A 15,949-nucleotide genomic window follows, 5' to 3' on the forward strand; every position below is an offset into this window, starting at 1 on the left:
AGAACCGTCAGCATGGTTGATATCCAGATATCAGAGACACTCATCACATCACATTACATTTAATCCCAACATCAACCACAAATCTAGTAAGGCAATGACCATCTTCAAATAGGTGATGGGGCAGGTTTGAATAATTTGGAAATTGGTTCATACAAACTTACTACATGCATCAACAAAAATTTTCACCAAAAAGAATCTTACATGTTCCTGAAATTACCAAAAGTTTTTTTATCTATCCCTAGATTAATATCTGACTATGACATCTGTGTTGAATTTCATGGTTCTCATTGTCTTGTGAAGGACAAAGCAACCAACGAAATTCTCCTTCAAGAAAACAATAAAGATAACATATGTTTGAAGAGAAACATTTCAGGAATGTGGCATTCAAGACTTGTTCACCACACAACTTGAAACTTTCTAAAACATCTTCAATAACATTTCATGTATCATTCATGAACTATTTCAAGATCACATAAGCTACCATCCTCCTCTTCCCCAATATTTCTGGAAGCCAGCTCTCTATCCCTCGGGAGCTCACACAGAGATGGTAAGAACAGCCTCTCACTCTCCGCGTAACTCACACAGAAAATTAGGGAAGAACACGGTCTGACCGAACTTCGGTCAGACCAGACCAAACCGGACCGTCGGTCAGCCTTTTTTGGGCTGACCGAACCTTCTAATCCGCGTCCGGACCGGACCAAAGACCGTTACTCTTTCTCTCACTTGCTCCCTCTCCCTCTCCCTATTGAGGACATCAGTCCCCACAACACCCTGCCTCTCAAAGCGTCACGCTCTCGTCCCTTGAAGACGTCATCACCTGCTCACAATCAGGTAGTACAGTTGGTATCGATATCTGCTGCCAAGCGCCACCGCCATCTCCCGCCATGATAACTAACGTCCTTTCACAAACGGTGGACTTCATTTGAATTTCTTTATCTCAATCTATAAACTGTTACACATACAGCGCTATAAATAGCGCAGTGTATATCATATTCAACATGGAAGTTCAATACACTCTCCTTCTCATTCTGAATCTATCTTCTTCTTCAAGCAATCCTTCCGTCTCAAGCGCATTCAAGAGATCGCTTGCAACTGCGCTTTCAATACCTTCAACACTCCCCCTCTCCCTCTGTTCTCTCTTCCTCTCTCTCTCTGTCATCCTCTTTCCCTCTCTCCCACTCGTTCTCTCTCTCTCTCTCTATCGTCTTCTTTCCCTCTCGCCTGCGCGTTCTCTCTCCCTCTATCTCTCTCTTGTTCTCTCGTTTGTCTCTCCCTCTCTCCCCTCTGTTCCGGTCTCACTCGCCCTCTCGTTCGCTCTCCCTCCCTCCCTTCCACCCACCCTTTCTCCCTCTGTCCTGTTCTCACTCTCTCCCTCTCGTTTTCTTTCCCTCTATCCGTCTCCCTATCACATTCTCACCTTCTCTTTCTCTTGCCCTCTCTCCCGCTCTCCTTCCTCTTTCACTCTTTCCCCCGCTCTTCCTCTCTCTCCCTCCCTCTCCCTCTCTCTTCCGGTCTTACTCTCTCTCGTTCGCTCTCCAGCCCGCGCTCCCTCTTTCCATTGCTCCCCTTCTCATTCTCTTCTACTCTTTTCTTTCCTTCTATCCCTCTCTCTATCTCGTACTCTTCCCCTCTCTCTCTCACCTTCTCTCCAGATCTTCCTCTCCTCCACTCTCGATCTCGTTCTCTCCCTCTCTCTCTCACCCTCTCTCCCCATCTCCCTCTCCACCTCTCTCTAACTTGTTCTCTCCCTCTCTCTCTCACCCTCTATCCCGGTCTCCCTCTCCTCTCTCTCTTGTTCTCTCCCCCCACTCTTCCACTCCTCCTGTCTCCCTCTCTCAAGTCTCTCTCTCCCGCTCTCCATCACCTCCTCTCTCCCTCCCTCTCAAGGCCATGTCTCTCTCGCCCTCTCTTCCTCTCTCCCTCTCTCTCATCCTCTCTCCTGTGATAAGGGAGTTAAAAACTCCTAACACATCAGCGCCAGTTCGACAGACCACGTGACCCCAGATCGACAGGTATGGACCCATAGGACTTAACTTAAAGATTAGAGTAGTAAAATCGAGCCATGTACCCCTATATCCGTTAAGGAATTTAGCGGCTAGGATCAAATATAAGTTTAAACATAGACGGTCAGGATTAAATGTAGATAGGACTTAATATAGCAATAGGATAAAACATAGATAGGCAACAAATCCAACTGCTAGGGTTTGTTTTAATATAGCCGTTATACATCGTTATAACGGCTATGATTAAAACGTAGTAACTAACTATATAACGACTATAATTATTATTATAAATACAAATACACTGTTAATGTTCTCTTTGCAGATTAAATCAAGATCTTCTGCTTAGGCTGTTCCTCTTCTCTGTGTCCTCTCCCCTCTCCTTTTCTCCTTTCTTCTTATTCTTCTGCGCAAAATCTCAAGATCTCACATCCTGCTCTCCCCCTCCTCCTCTCTCTCAATGCCCTCTTTCTCTCGCCCTCTCTCCTTCTCTCCTCGTTTCTCAAACTCTCTCCTGCTCTTGCTCTCTCTCAAGTCCTCTCGTTCTCTCTGCCGCTCTCTGTCACCCCCCCCTCTCTCTCTCTCTGTCACCCTCTCTCCTGCTCTCACTCTCCGCCTCTCTCCCTCTTTTTTTTTTTGATCTAATCCTCTCTCTCGCTCGCCCTCTCTTTTGCTTTCCCTCTCTCATTTTCTCTCACACACTCTTTCCTCTCGCAATCTCTCTATTGAACTTCCTCCCTCTCGCCTGCTCCCTCTCCCTATCTCCCCCTCACTTCCCTCTCCGGCTCTCCCCCTCTCGTTCCCCCTCCCTCTCTCCATCTCTCATTCTCTTTCTCTTTCTCTTTTGTACTCTCCTTGTTACCTGCTCCCCCTCTCCCTCTCTCTCTCTCTCTCTCTCTCTCTCTTCCCATGGTATTTTCTCTGCCTTTGCACTATCTCAGTGTCACTCTCTCCCTCTCTCCTTCTCACACTCTTTCACTATGCCCCTCTCACTCTCACATTATTCAACACGACTTCAGAACCAGAGGTGACATTAGATGCAGTGAGATGACCAAGTCAACTTAACATTGACTAGTCAACATGACCTACCGAAGATAGGACCGGACCGAGCCCGGACCGAGACCAAGACCGGACCGAGACCGAGACCGGACCGAGCTTCAGGCCTAGATTTAGGTTTTGGATAAAACCGGACCGAGACCGGACCATTTCCTTCCCTACAGAAAATGAAAGACGAGAGAGCAAAAGAGAACACTTCAAGAGAGGGGGAAAGCAAGGACACCACTTGATGCACACAGCATACATTCACACTAGAACTCATACATAATTATATGCATTTCCCTATAATTGCCTCTAGACACAAACTATGCATAGCCACACACCTGTCCCAAGATTTGGTTTTCCAACGAAACCAAGTCCACTTCTCCTAAAACCCAGCTGTTGCCTCCACATCTCCCTAGAGACCAGTGATCCATGCTAACTTGGTTTATTCCTTGACCCATTCAAAAGTAGCCCCCTAAAATAAGTTACTAAAGATTAAAATAAACCCAACAAACATACATTAGGATATGTAACCTCAAAAGATCAGTATGTCAGTACGAAGAGGTATGTTGAAAAGGGGGAATGTTGAAAAGAGTTGCTTGGCACGTTGAATTAGGGAGTCCGTCGGACCCAGGCGGCCACTCCGCATATTTTTTAAAACGCGTCATTTCTGTCCATATGATTTCGAAATTTAACTTTCTATATTGTTATGCTATCTGCAATATATCGCTTCTTTTTGGACGAGAAAAGGGTACGTTATTAAAATCGTTACAATTAGTTGACAAGAAACCATCAGATCGCAAGCATGACAAGCATAATTCACTTAAAAAAGAAGGCTCAATGTAAGGAGCCCGTGAACGAACTCTAGATTCATCATTATCAAATGTTATTGTGCCAAACAGTATTTAATAGTAGGGATAATACTATGAAAGAGCCCCAACTTTCAGTTCTGTAAAAATTGTAGCCCGAACTTTCAACTTTGTAAAAAAAATAGCCCCGACGAATGAGACGTCGCCATTTGGCGTCGAATTTTTTTTCCCCACCTCCGGTCAAAGGGTGACGCGGCGGCCACCGTGGCGCCCAGGTGGACTCCACGGTGGCATCCGCGTCACCGCGTGACCGCGGACGACGCCGTGGAGTCCGTCCGCCCACGCCGCCGGCCGTCTCCTTCTCCCGCCGCCGGCCGTCTCCTTCTCCCGCCGTCTGCCGTCGTCGACGCCGCCGTCTGCCGCGCGTTCTCGTTGATCTGAGCAAGACATGAAACGTTTCCTCTTACGAACAAGATCTGAGCAACACATTCTCGTCTTCTCTTCTCTATTCTTTTGCTCTATTCTATCCTCTCTTCTTACGAGCTTTTTTTCTCTTTTATTCTCGGCTTCTTTTCTCTTACGCGCTTCTCTTGACTTCTCTTTTATTGTCGTCTTCTCTTCTCTTACGAACTTCACTTCTCTTCTCTTTTACTCTTGTCTTCTCTTCTCTTACGACCCTCGCTTCTCTTCTCTTTAATCTCACTTGGTTAATGGTCGCAGGCGCCGTGTTAAGGGGGAAGCAGCTGAAGGTGGAGAAGGCGAGGAAGAAGGAAAATCAGAAGATGGCCGTGCAGAGCTTCGCAGCCGAAAGAAGAAGAAGAAGAAGAAGAAGAAATAGAAGAAGAGAGAAGAAGAAGAAATAGAAGAAGAAATAGAAGAAGAGAGAAGAAGAAGAAATAGAAGAAGAGAGAAGAAGAAGAAGAAGAAGAAGAAATAGAAGAAGAGAGAAGAAGAAGAAATAGAAGAAGAGAGAAGAAGAAGAAGAAGAAGAAGAGAGAAGAAGAAGAAATAGAAGAAGAGAGAAGAAGAAGAAGAAGAAGAAGAAGAAGAAATAGAAGAAGAGAGAAGAAGAAGAAATAGAAGAAGAGAGAAGAAGAAGAAATAGAAGAAGAGAGAAGAAGAGAGAAGAAGGAGAAGAAGAGAGAAGAAGAAGAAGAAGAAGAAGAAGAAGAAGAAGAAATAGAAGAAGAAATAGAAGAAGAGAGAAGAAGAAATAGAAGAAGAGAGAAGAAGAAGAAGAAGAAGAAGAGGAAGAAGAGGAAGAGGAAGAGGAAGAGGAAGAGGAAGAGGAAGAGGAAGAGGAAGAAGAAGAAGAAGAAGAAGAAGAAGAAGCAAAAGAATAGAGAAGAGAAGACGAGAATGTCTTGCTCAGATCTTGTTCGTAAGAGGAAACGTTTCATGTCTTGCTCAGATCAACGAGAACGCGCGGCAGACGGCGGCGTCGACGACGGCAGACGGGCGGCGTCGACGGCGAACGCCGGCGGGCGGCGCCGGCGGCGGCCGGATGCGGGCGGCGGCGGCCGACGAATTCGGCCGGCGGCGGGAGAAGGAGACGGGCGGCGGCTGGGCGGACGGACTCCACGGCGTCGTCCGCGGTCACGCGGTGACGCGGATGCCACCGTGGAGTCCACCTGGGCGCCACGGTGGCCGCCGCGTCACCCTTTGACCGGAGGTGGGAAAAAAAAATTTCGACGCCAAATGGCGACGTCTCATTCGTCGGGGCTATTTTTTTTACGAAGTTGAAAGTTCGGGCTACAATCTTTACAAAACTGAAAGTTGGGGCTCTTTCATAGTATTATCCCTTAATAGTATAATTGAAGAGTGTTTTGGCGAGTAACTTAAATGTTAACAAATCTTATTCGGCTTTCACAGAGGTGACATTATTCAAAACTACACGAGACTGCACTCTGGGGGAAGTCCCTGCGGAAATCGCTTGGTGTCCGTGCAGTAGTTGTAGATGATGTTGGACCTTTGCACTAATTGGATTTTCTGGAGTGTTGCCGCGTCCAATCCCTGGTTATACCATGATGCTATCCCAGAAGGACAGCGCGATGTCCCACTGGACCAGACGCAAGCGTTGGCGATGAAGTTTCTGAAGGAGGCAGTGAAAGGCGCTTTGGACCAATCGGTTTTCACAAGGCCGCCCCTTGTTGCCCACTCTTCGCCGTTCCAGATGGTGGAGTACAGTCTCATTTGCTGTTTGTTTGCGTACGGGATTCCCTTTGCTGCGTTATTCTTGAAGTATCTAATCGGGGTTCCGTCAACGTAGAAGCTGCAGGTATCACCGTGAACAGGATTAGAGGTTTTGCAATCGAACACTGCGAAGAAAAAGGTGTTTACTTACAGAATTATCTGAGGGTTCCATAGAATCGAGTAGGTGTGGAAGTCGGCGGTGGGGTCGAACCAGAGCTTGAACTGTTGCTCCCGATTCCCCTGTCCCTGGGTGTATACGTTTGTGTGGATCGTGTAGGGTTGCCCGCTGAGATTCCCCAGGAACTCGAAGTCGATCTCGTCGTGGTTTGAGCCCTGCGACGATAACTGCACCATAGATACAAAAGTCATGCTCTGTGTAAGGAACGATGGCGCTGATTAGGATGTCAGAAAGCCAAAGGAAGCCAGAGTAAGAAGAAACAAACGTAGAAGGTAGTGACTGTGCCAGCTGAATTGCCCGGGACGAGCTTAATCTGCATGTCGATCTGACCGAATAGGTACTCGTTCCGTGACTGGAAGCCGGAGCCTGAGGCCCGGTCCATGGACAGGGTGGCAAGCTGTCCCCCGTCGAGGATCTTTGCCCGGCCATCTCCCCATGTTATATCAATATCCTGAAAGAAATTCCCGGCCGACGCGGCGCAGAACATGGAGAAGAGAAGAAGAGAGGACACTATGTTAATCCTGGTACCGGACGAACTAGCCATATTCAATAGTTGTGAGTCCCAACGAAGAAGTCGAGATTATAGGGACTGTGATCCCGAGAACAGCCATTTTATAGCTGTTTGATTGGACGGCCTGACTCGGCAAACTAGGACCCAGACGGAAATCTAAGTGTATTCGGATGGGACTCAACCTGAAGGTTATTCCACCATTTCGTCAGGAAGACATAACTTCTAAATCCGCGTGGAGGAATCGATGCGAGGGGAAGTTTGACTGTTCTCCCGCTTCTGGATCAGAACCGCGTCTTGTTGCTGTTGTTGAGCTGTCTGGCGGGGACTGATCTGCTGTTTTCAAGCGGCATCAAACTCAAGACAGCTGGCCATTCCTTTACAACCGTCTACGCCGGACGGCTTCCTTCTCTTTAAACAGCATGCTTTGCACTCGTGCGCCCCGTCGCCCTCTTATCTTCCTCTTAGCGCGAGTTGCAATCAAGTGGCCCGTCGGTCGCCTAGAATCGTAATACAACTGGCTGACATTTTTAGGCGTCCTAGAATTGGCCTATTGAAAGGGTATCTGGAGACGTGAGAAACCTGTTCTAGGGTCATCAAACGCGAGCAAGGAAGGTCAACTTCGATATCCTCATGCATTCACGATCAACAACGATAGTTTTTTTGTAAAATAGATTTTTCAAGTGACTCCATTTGTTCCTTCGACTTCAATTTTTGTTTCTTTGGAATGTGACTTAACGGCCAACCATTATCTCCAGTGATGAAAATACTGTGGGAGACTCGGATTAGAAGGATTACTCGTCTATTCCTTTGTCGACCGAGATGAGATAATCGAATGAGACAATGCTTAGATTTGTACAAGTATATGTGTGAAATAATAAATGAATTTATATTTTTTCAGTTATTATTCTATCTGTTTTTCCAATCTTCCCACTACAGCAAACGGTTCCCTTGTAATATCAATTTTTCCAAGCCAAGGAGATATATCTATCTATGAATCTATATGAAACTATCCACCTTTTTATGATATAACCGATAAATCTATCAAAGAATCTATAGTATATCCATCATCCATCCCTCTATAAAATAATCTTTAAAGAAAACCTATCCATCGTCCATCTATCTATGAATTTATGAAACAATACATCTACGTCTATTAATATATAAATCTCTTCGTTATACATCTGCCAATCCACCTATCTCTATGCCAACCAATCTATTTATCTATCGATCATACATGAAATTAATTATCCATCTATAAAGTAATGTATCTATTGAGCAAAGAATCGATAGATATACGGTTCTATTAATAGCTATTTTCTGTATCTACGATCAATAACTCCTCTATGTCTCGATCTATCTATCTGGTTTTCAAAAACAGTAAAATTATAGCTAATTCTGGTCATCAAAGTGTTGTAATAATTTTTTTTCTACTAATTCTGGTCATTATGCTTAATCAGTTGATAGACCATCGTCCTCCCATCCACCCATCTTTCGTCCTGGGCCTTGAAGTGGGGAGGGCTTTTCTTTGCTTTTCTAGGGCTTTATGACAGAACGGGATTTCCTTATCTTGGTCAGCAAGGTTGTCTCATCCCATCGGCCTGCCATATTACTGCTGTGTGATTTCGACGAGTCAACGAGAAAGTTACAACACATTGTATTGATTTGCTCTTTACTAAATGACCACCGGTATAGAGAACGTCCACTGGCACCACGCAGAAGGTATCACGCTCAAAACAAACTTACAAGTCTAAAACATGCGTGAAAAGGAATAACGGGAAATTTGGGGTAGCGAATGAAACGAAAACGAGTTATTTAAAAACCTTTAAAATATTGCAGCATGTAATGAGATAAGAGATAACGGTGGGTCCAAAAAAGCTGGCGTTTGACCTTTTGAAACTGACAGAAGAGAAGGCATGAGCTGAATGAGGGCTCTTCGACATATTGACATAAATGGGGAGCGCTCAATAATAGGTTCCCCGAATTGACGTCTCGATATTCCAAAGCCCTGTAACGTCTGGCTGATAAACACGAAAAAACCAGAACACTTGAATGACAGCTGGGCCCGTGATAATTTACTTAATTTTTATCCAGTCAATTCATTACAGTATAAAATCAGTTAGCCAATCATAATATAAAATGTTCATAGGTGAATCTTCCGTCAATCATAGTATACCACCAATTTCAGAGAAATGAATAAATACGATTCCATCACTGAAATGAACAAATGAATAAAATGCGTTCTTCCAACCTGGATATGAATTTCTGATTGACAAAGGACAGATGTCAGCCACTATTATTTAACGGTCCAAATAACGTAAAGCGAAATAAACAAGTGACCCGAAACATAAATCGAAATATCATAAAAAAATTGATGATGAAGAAATATAATCATTTTGCTGCACGGTTTTACGTTCTGAGATGAATATAAATTTGATTAACCAATGTTAGCCTGTCAATGGATCCCTAAGTTCAACAAAATTATATATGCTACATTCGAGGTTTCTGTATTATATTACACTTAAATAGTAAAACTATTTCTTATTTGAATGCAAAAATTGGAAGCATGTGACTATTTGAGCTGTGCATTGTAAAATCAAATTAACCACAAAGATGAATAGAGGCATAGAACACAAGTTATAATGTTCCATTGTCTCCCAAAAGAGTTTTATGGAATCCTACTATAAATTAGTATATAGGTTTCATTGGACACTAGTTTTCATATTTCAATAGGGTTATCGACAATTTGTACTACACCTTGATTGAGTGAAACAACTTAGACATGAAAAATCTCGAAACGTTTAATATTGTCATGACAGACGTCTGATTTATGTTAAGGTATTTATTCAGTGAAAAAAACCTTTTTTATGAAAAGTCATCCCTCGTTTCTATGTGTACTGTTTTTTAAGTGATAATCCCTTCGGAATTAATTCAGTTATTCAGATAAATTTCACCCTTAAATATCTTACTAGTAACTCCAATATAGATTGTCCAGTGGTATAAGTAGTTCCATGATTTTGAATTCTACATTCATGCACTTCATTTTAAGGGGAGCCTATGAAGTGTCTGTATATATCAAGTAAATATGATAGGAAATAGGGATTCAGCCACATAACCTTTATTGGTGACGATGGTTAATCAAATAAGGATTGAGCACTCATTTTCCCTTTGCTGTCATGCACCCAGATGATACTGCGCTCACTCAAGATGATGCTAAAGATATTCCCCTGTGAAATGGGCTATTCTCAAGTTATGATTAACATTTACGTATTCATCAATTAAATAAGTTAATCTGTATTGAAAACTTATTCATGGTTCTCTAAGAGTCACATGGGACTATCATGATAAAAAGCAATATGATTATTTATGTGTGTGTTATTTTTTGAACTGTGCCATACTCTCTCTTTGCCTATTTGACTCAATAACCAATGTATTCTTTGATCTCAATTTTTCAATTGACATATTTAATGTTCTTTGAATTATCTCATATATAATTAACCTCACCTGTTAGCATGAATTATAATAAAGTGCTGCAACTATGGCTTTATTAGGAATTGACCATGTTAAAAATATTTACTTGGTGTTACATAACTTCTGTATCGTTTTGAATCAACTTACATTTTACATGAAATTTAAGGATTTGACTTATTTGAGACTGATTTTTCCTATGCTCACATCTTATAGGAATCCATTATTAAATTTTGTAGGCTTGAATTCTACAAATTAAGCTAAAAAATTTGTCAAAGGGTGAACATAGGATTTTTTAGATGGATAAGGCCTTTGATGCTGTGACGATGAAATCACACCAAAAGACAAGACCGATTTTTAAACTTTCAGGAGTAGCAAGGGATTGCAAGCGGAAATTTTTGGATTGAAGAAAATGCCAACAAACTATATTTATTCTCATGTTTTACTTTATTTTATCTCTAAGAATAATTCTAATTACACAAAAATCAAATAGAGATAACAATAACATGGTTTCTTAATAAAACTGCTGGGTCTTTGTTGGATCTAGACTCCACATTCTTCCTTGTTATGGCATGTCCCCTAGCTAAGGCCGCGAAATCATACTCGGTTCAAAACTGATTCTCGTACAGTTTCCCTAAAATCACATAGTAGGAGATTAACATATAAGCATGGCATAAATTTTTCCAAGTCAAAAAAGTATTCAAAGTCAACTTACATGAAAAGAAGAAATAAAAATTGACACGCCAAATTTTTTGGGTTGACTCCATATTTTTTATTAGAATCATAGGATAAGATCATCAGTATTCTTCAGCACATGGCTTGATGTTGTTATCTTTGAATCTTGTGTCTACCCCCACATATTAAGTATATAACCCAGGGTCCCTACCCACCTTCTCGTTCCTACTTCTCAATAAGCCAATATGTCAAGCAACCCTAGTAATTAGCTAACCCAACATAACTTCTAAAAATTTAGAAATCCCATTTCAAATATTGTATTGATATGATAAATGCATTTGTATATTATTAATATAATAATATCAAACTTATGTAATATCATGAATAAACTCTGCACAAACTCAGCAAAGTCTATATATTAAGAATAAATTGATTTTGTAATAATCATTGAGTGAGACTACCCAAAATTATCGTGCAGGCTGACTTTTTTTCTCCTTATTCTTTTATTTTTATAGAAAATAGCATGATCTTGCGTGATATATATTTTTATGTATTACAGAAATAAACATTATTTTCAAAATAATTCAAAAGGTTCATAATAAATATCCATGAATAATATTTAGGCAGGGTCGCTGATGGTGTGAATCCTGGTTAAAAATGTTCACCTCTACCTACCATCCTAAAAAGTGCACAAAATTTTATGATCAAGCATGTTTCATTAATATAAAAATGATATTATGAGGTTATATAACAGGAGAAAAATACTTAGCACTTATTTTCAGGAGGAAGAAAGTTACTTGGGATCCCAAATACCAAGAGACGACCACTTGTGAGAGAGTAACATTGCTTGTGATCAGAATGAGTCCCACCATTTTAATGTGTGAAATGTTAAAGTTCCAGGGTTATAGTATCATACCAGGTACGAAGTAAGCTTCACTCCTCATGATACCAACTCTTCTGAAGCCAAGAGGGTCATCCCATAGAAAGTATTCATTATAATTATTTGTTTCATATCTTTAACACTTCAAAATTTTGTCTTCATTTATTTCAAGGTGAGTGGACAACTGAGGAAGAAAATCAAGGGCATTTCTAACATGCTAACAATGATTAGGTTGGGGGAATTTTATAATATTAAATCTTATGATATTTTTGGCACTAATTTCATGCATTTAAAATTTTAATTTATATTGAAATTACCATTAATGCATGGTATTAATGCAAAAAATGGTTTTTGGAATTTTAAATTGAATTTCCTATTTTTTATTGATTTTATGGTATTTTTTTACATATTTTTATGACACTAATTTTATGACTAAATAATTTTAAAAGTCCTAATATATTTATTTCTTAAAGTAATATTCCTAATTTTCTATATTCCCTTATGTTTTTATCAAAATTTTGACATTACATTCACTCATTATAATTCACTAAGAAAAAAAGCTATTTAAATATTTAAAATAAAATTTGACTTTTATGATTCTTAAAGTGTAGGCCATCTTGCAATCTGCTAGAGAAATTGGAGGATATTGGAAGATAAAGAAAATCAGATGGCTTAGATTTTCCCAAATTAATATAATGACACGTAATGATGTAAAGGGATTTGTGGGCTACAGTTTTGAGGGTAGTTCCATCTTGCCTCTCAAGCTACCCACACACTTGGATGTGTGAATAGAAAATCCCTTGTAAAAAATTGTGCCCTTGGATTTTGTTCCTAATTATGATTAACATAGTTATTGGCTCATTAAAAATCTTGTTTCGGTCTGTTCTTGCACTCTAAGAGTAAAAGATTGATGGACTGACATTCAGGTAAAAAAAAAGAATAAAATCAACATTCATGTCACTTTCATCTCCTCTAGTCCACTCAGGACCATCTCATGAACTGTCAACCACGGCCGTCAAAGCACCAGCGAATGTTTTAAATTATTATTTTCTAATATCAGATTCTATTAAAACTATTAAAATTAGTTTATGAATTCTGAATAAACTAAGTTAATTCAGAAAATAATGTTTTAATCATTTCAGAAATACTGTGAATAAAGTTTAAAAGTTTTATCTATTATTATAGTTTAAATTATCCCAATAAATATAAAAAAATAAAAATTAAACCTAAATCTCATTGATTCAATACATTCTCTCTATGAATACGACCCTTACTCACCGTATGCTTGTAAAGAAACTTCAAATTATTATTGCATAAACCCGATGCCTTAAATTTATGGGATAATCAAGTAAATAGACAGGAATGATGTTATGAAAATATGGATTTGTGTAAGTGGAGTGAGTGTCAGTTGACCGTGAGGCGTACGCATGAAAGGTGTAAGACTTGACTAGTATGTCTAAATATATGATGATAAGACATGATAAAATGATGAATGTACTGTACATTCATGATGAAAATAACAAATGTAAGGTGAAGAAACTTAACATATATCATTATGTTCAACCCGGATCAGCTCAGTTTGTGAGTGTAGGTAAGGGCCCTTCTTTTTGTATTTCCAATTCTGAAATGCAGAAGATGCCAAAACATAGAACTACTGATGGAGCATGCCCAAGCGTCATCGGCAACACTTTATCGGAGCCGTCTTCACCCCCATCAGCATCACCGCCAGTCCGTGTTCAGCCCGACCAGCACGCCAAAGTGTCCGTGAAGATGCCCGGGCTTAAATACTCCGGGTTGCACGTCCGCGTCCGTATCACCGTGTTTTAATTACTTGTTTTCAGTCGTTTGATTTCATGTCCATGTTCATCATGATGAGTTCACCGTACTCGTCATGACACGTCTGTATCGTCCCATTTCAAAGCATCATTTTGTTTGGAGTCATTTTATCATCCGCGTGAAAGTACGCCATGTTGTCCGCGTCACTGTCGCCATCCTTTTACGCGCCCGAGTGGGGTCTCTCAGCCGCCGCGGGACCATCCCGCTGTGCCTTGTGTTGGAGCAGCCCTCCCCCTGCAGTCCGGCCACTGCCTACTGCACCCACCGTGTAGTCACAGCCTTGCGACCGACTACTACACGACAGGACAGCCACACGACCCCGCGACCAATCGCCATGTGATTGATCAGCCATGCGGTTGCGCGACCAGACCGTCGCCTGACGAGTCAACCATGCGGTAGTGACCTACCCCCCTCGTGATGATTCCACGGTGTGACCACGCAATCAAGCTGCCTCGTGATGTGGTAGGGACATCCATCCAAGCGTGCGCCACTAGGGTCGCTGCCAAGACGTTCTCAACGAACAGGACATCACGTTGCGCACTGCTTACTCAACATAGTGCCGCCTTTGAGTCATAGTACCCTCTGCACCGATCAGTGTCCCACAGAATGTTGCCCAGATTCGCCCCCGTCATCGGCTGTCCGCTGTCACTCGCAGTTGTTGTTATCTCCGCTCGCGCTGATCCTCCACAAGGGGGCCACACCCGCTGAGCTCAATCATTAGCTTAAGCCACCCCGAGTCTACTCCTCCGGCCTCCAACAACCACTCCTACGCTTGTTCGCCAGTCGAGCCACCGTTCCTTTCTGGCACCTCTCCACTGCACCCACGCCAGCCCGTGCATCAACGACGACACCAATGGAGAACATTATCACCAACGAGGTATGCCGTTCCCCTGCTCCTCAGTTATATTACTTCTTACAATATATTTTTGACTGCACTCCACCGCGCTTGGGTTAGATTAGGTGAGAGAGAATCTACGAGAAAACTACGAATTGAGCGTCTTCCTAGGTAGGGGTCGACCCCGTCCGTTAGGTGTGAGCCCCTACGGACTTGTTCTGTTCGGCGCCGTAGTCGCCATCATTGCTCCGACGAGGGTTAGAAGGTCACCCTCATCGTCATCGGTAGCCCGCCTCGGAGCTCAAAACTCGGCGTATTCCCCACTTGTCGACCCTGGATATACATTTCACCTAGGACATACACATCACGTAGTTACATTCACTTAGTGAATTACTGGTCGGATGACAACTTCGACGACATCCGACATCAACTACAGATCAAAATACCATCAAATTTTTAGCTCAATTTACCTTATAGATCATTAGATATCAAACTCTGAATTTGGATTAATCGTGGCCATCCATTTTCCCCCTTTCTTTACCAGTGGCACTATCCTTTCCTTGTTTTCTGTTTGCAATAAAAAAATCCTTAAAAATTTTCTTTAATGATTAGTGTGATATCCTCAGCCTCCATGTTCGGAAGCTCTTATAGGATCAAAACTTGGAAGATCATGTTGACATGTTCAATATTTTGAAGATCTTTAGCAGGTTCAATATTTTAAAAATCATACAGGTTTCATTAGAGGGTCTCTATTAAAAAATTTAATACTTTACATCATCATGTTGATACATATGGAGGCTCAACATCTTAATTGCTCAAAGAGACCTATCCAAGAAGCCCATCAATAGGATAATATGTTTTGTGCAATCTGACGTAATTCATCAACTAATTTAATTAAACTTTGCAAAATTAATTTTAAATTGTTAGTCTCACCTGGGAAACCCAGCAGAAATTTCTGGATTTGACATGTACATAAACATTGTATCCATGCCTAGGACATGACAGTCTGCTTGGAAAGAAAAAATTGTGTGCTCCTGCTCCATAGGTGTGCACCTGTGAGCTCTAGGATGCTCTTATATCTATCTGGCCCAAGAATCCACTTTTTGGGTCATTGACTAGTCATCTATATACCCCTTTCTACATGGATCCATGGGCTAGTTTCTGAAATAAAATAATTAATAATTTGAACCGTTTAAGGATAGCTACCTGAATCTATAACTGGATGTGAAATGGATTGGACCAATGGATGTATCCAAACCTATTGGCTAAAGACTGTTACTCAAACATTTCAAATTATTATTTCATTTCCTCTTTCATCCAGAAATAAACTTCAGCAGACATGCCATTTACGTAGAGAAACACAAAAAACTATTCGATTAATTTTTTTTTCTCTAGTTATACTCAATGGAAGTTAATAAAATTAGATTCCATAGTTCCTATTATTGGTCATGTTATAAATTAGAAACAAATGTAGAAGAATAGGGACACACTTGACAAAGAATACTACCAATGTGAATGTTTATTATTGT

General features: G+C 41.2%; 1 protein-coding gene and 1 long non-coding RNA gene across 2 annotated transcripts; one reads left to right on the top strand and one right to left on the bottom strand.

The window, feature by feature from the left end:
* Window positions 1-5,607: 5,607 nt before the first annotated feature.
* LOC144712831 (putative xyloglucan endotransglucosylase/hydrolase protein 25) lies at window positions 5,608-6,814 on the bottom strand. The gene is made up of 3 exons (XM_078587164.1): window positions 6,484-6,814; window positions 6,192-6,385; window positions 5,608-6,119 (listed from the first exon to the last, which is right to left on the bottom strand). Exons 1-3 carry the CDS (start codon window positions 6,760-6,762, stop codon window positions 5,738-5,740), a joined length of 855 nt encoding a protein of 284 aa, XP_078443290.1. The 5' UTR covers window positions 6,763-6,814; the 3' UTR covers window positions 5,608-5,737.
* A 30-nt stretch (window positions 6,815-6,844) lies between these two features.
* LOC144712832 (uncharacterized) lies at window positions 6,845-7,633 on the top strand. The gene is made up of 2 exons (XR_013583881.1): window positions 6,845-7,341; window positions 7,485-7,633. It is a non-coding gene; the product is annotated as an uncharacterized LOC144712832 (long non-coding RNA).
* The last annotated feature ends 8,316 nt before the right edge of the window (window positions 7,634-15,949 follow it).

Source organism: Wolffia australiana, chromosome 15 (genome assembly GCF_029677425.1).
Source record: "Wolffia australiana isolate 7733 chromosome 15, ASM2967742v1".
Classification (NCBI taxonomy): Eukaryota; Viridiplantae; Streptophyta; class Magnoliopsida; order Alismatales; family Araceae; genus Wolffia; species Wolffia australiana.

What these genes read in the sequence shown, in the direction of transcription:
- LOC144712831 (XM_078587164.1), bottom strand. Translation starts at nt 6,762, where the DNA reads ATGGCTAGTTCGTCCGGTACCAGGATTAACATAGTGTCCTCTCTTCTT. An exon ending in GCACAGTCACTACCTTCTAC is followed by an intron (nt 6,386 to 6,483) that starts GTTTGTTTCTTC and finishes TCTATGGTGCAG; the next exon opens with TTATCGTCGCAGGGCTCAAA. An exon ending in TGGAACCCTCAGATAATTCT is followed by an intron (nt 6,120 to 6,191) that starts GTAAGTAAACAC and finishes TGATACCTGCAG; the next exon opens with CTTCTACGTTGACGGAACCC.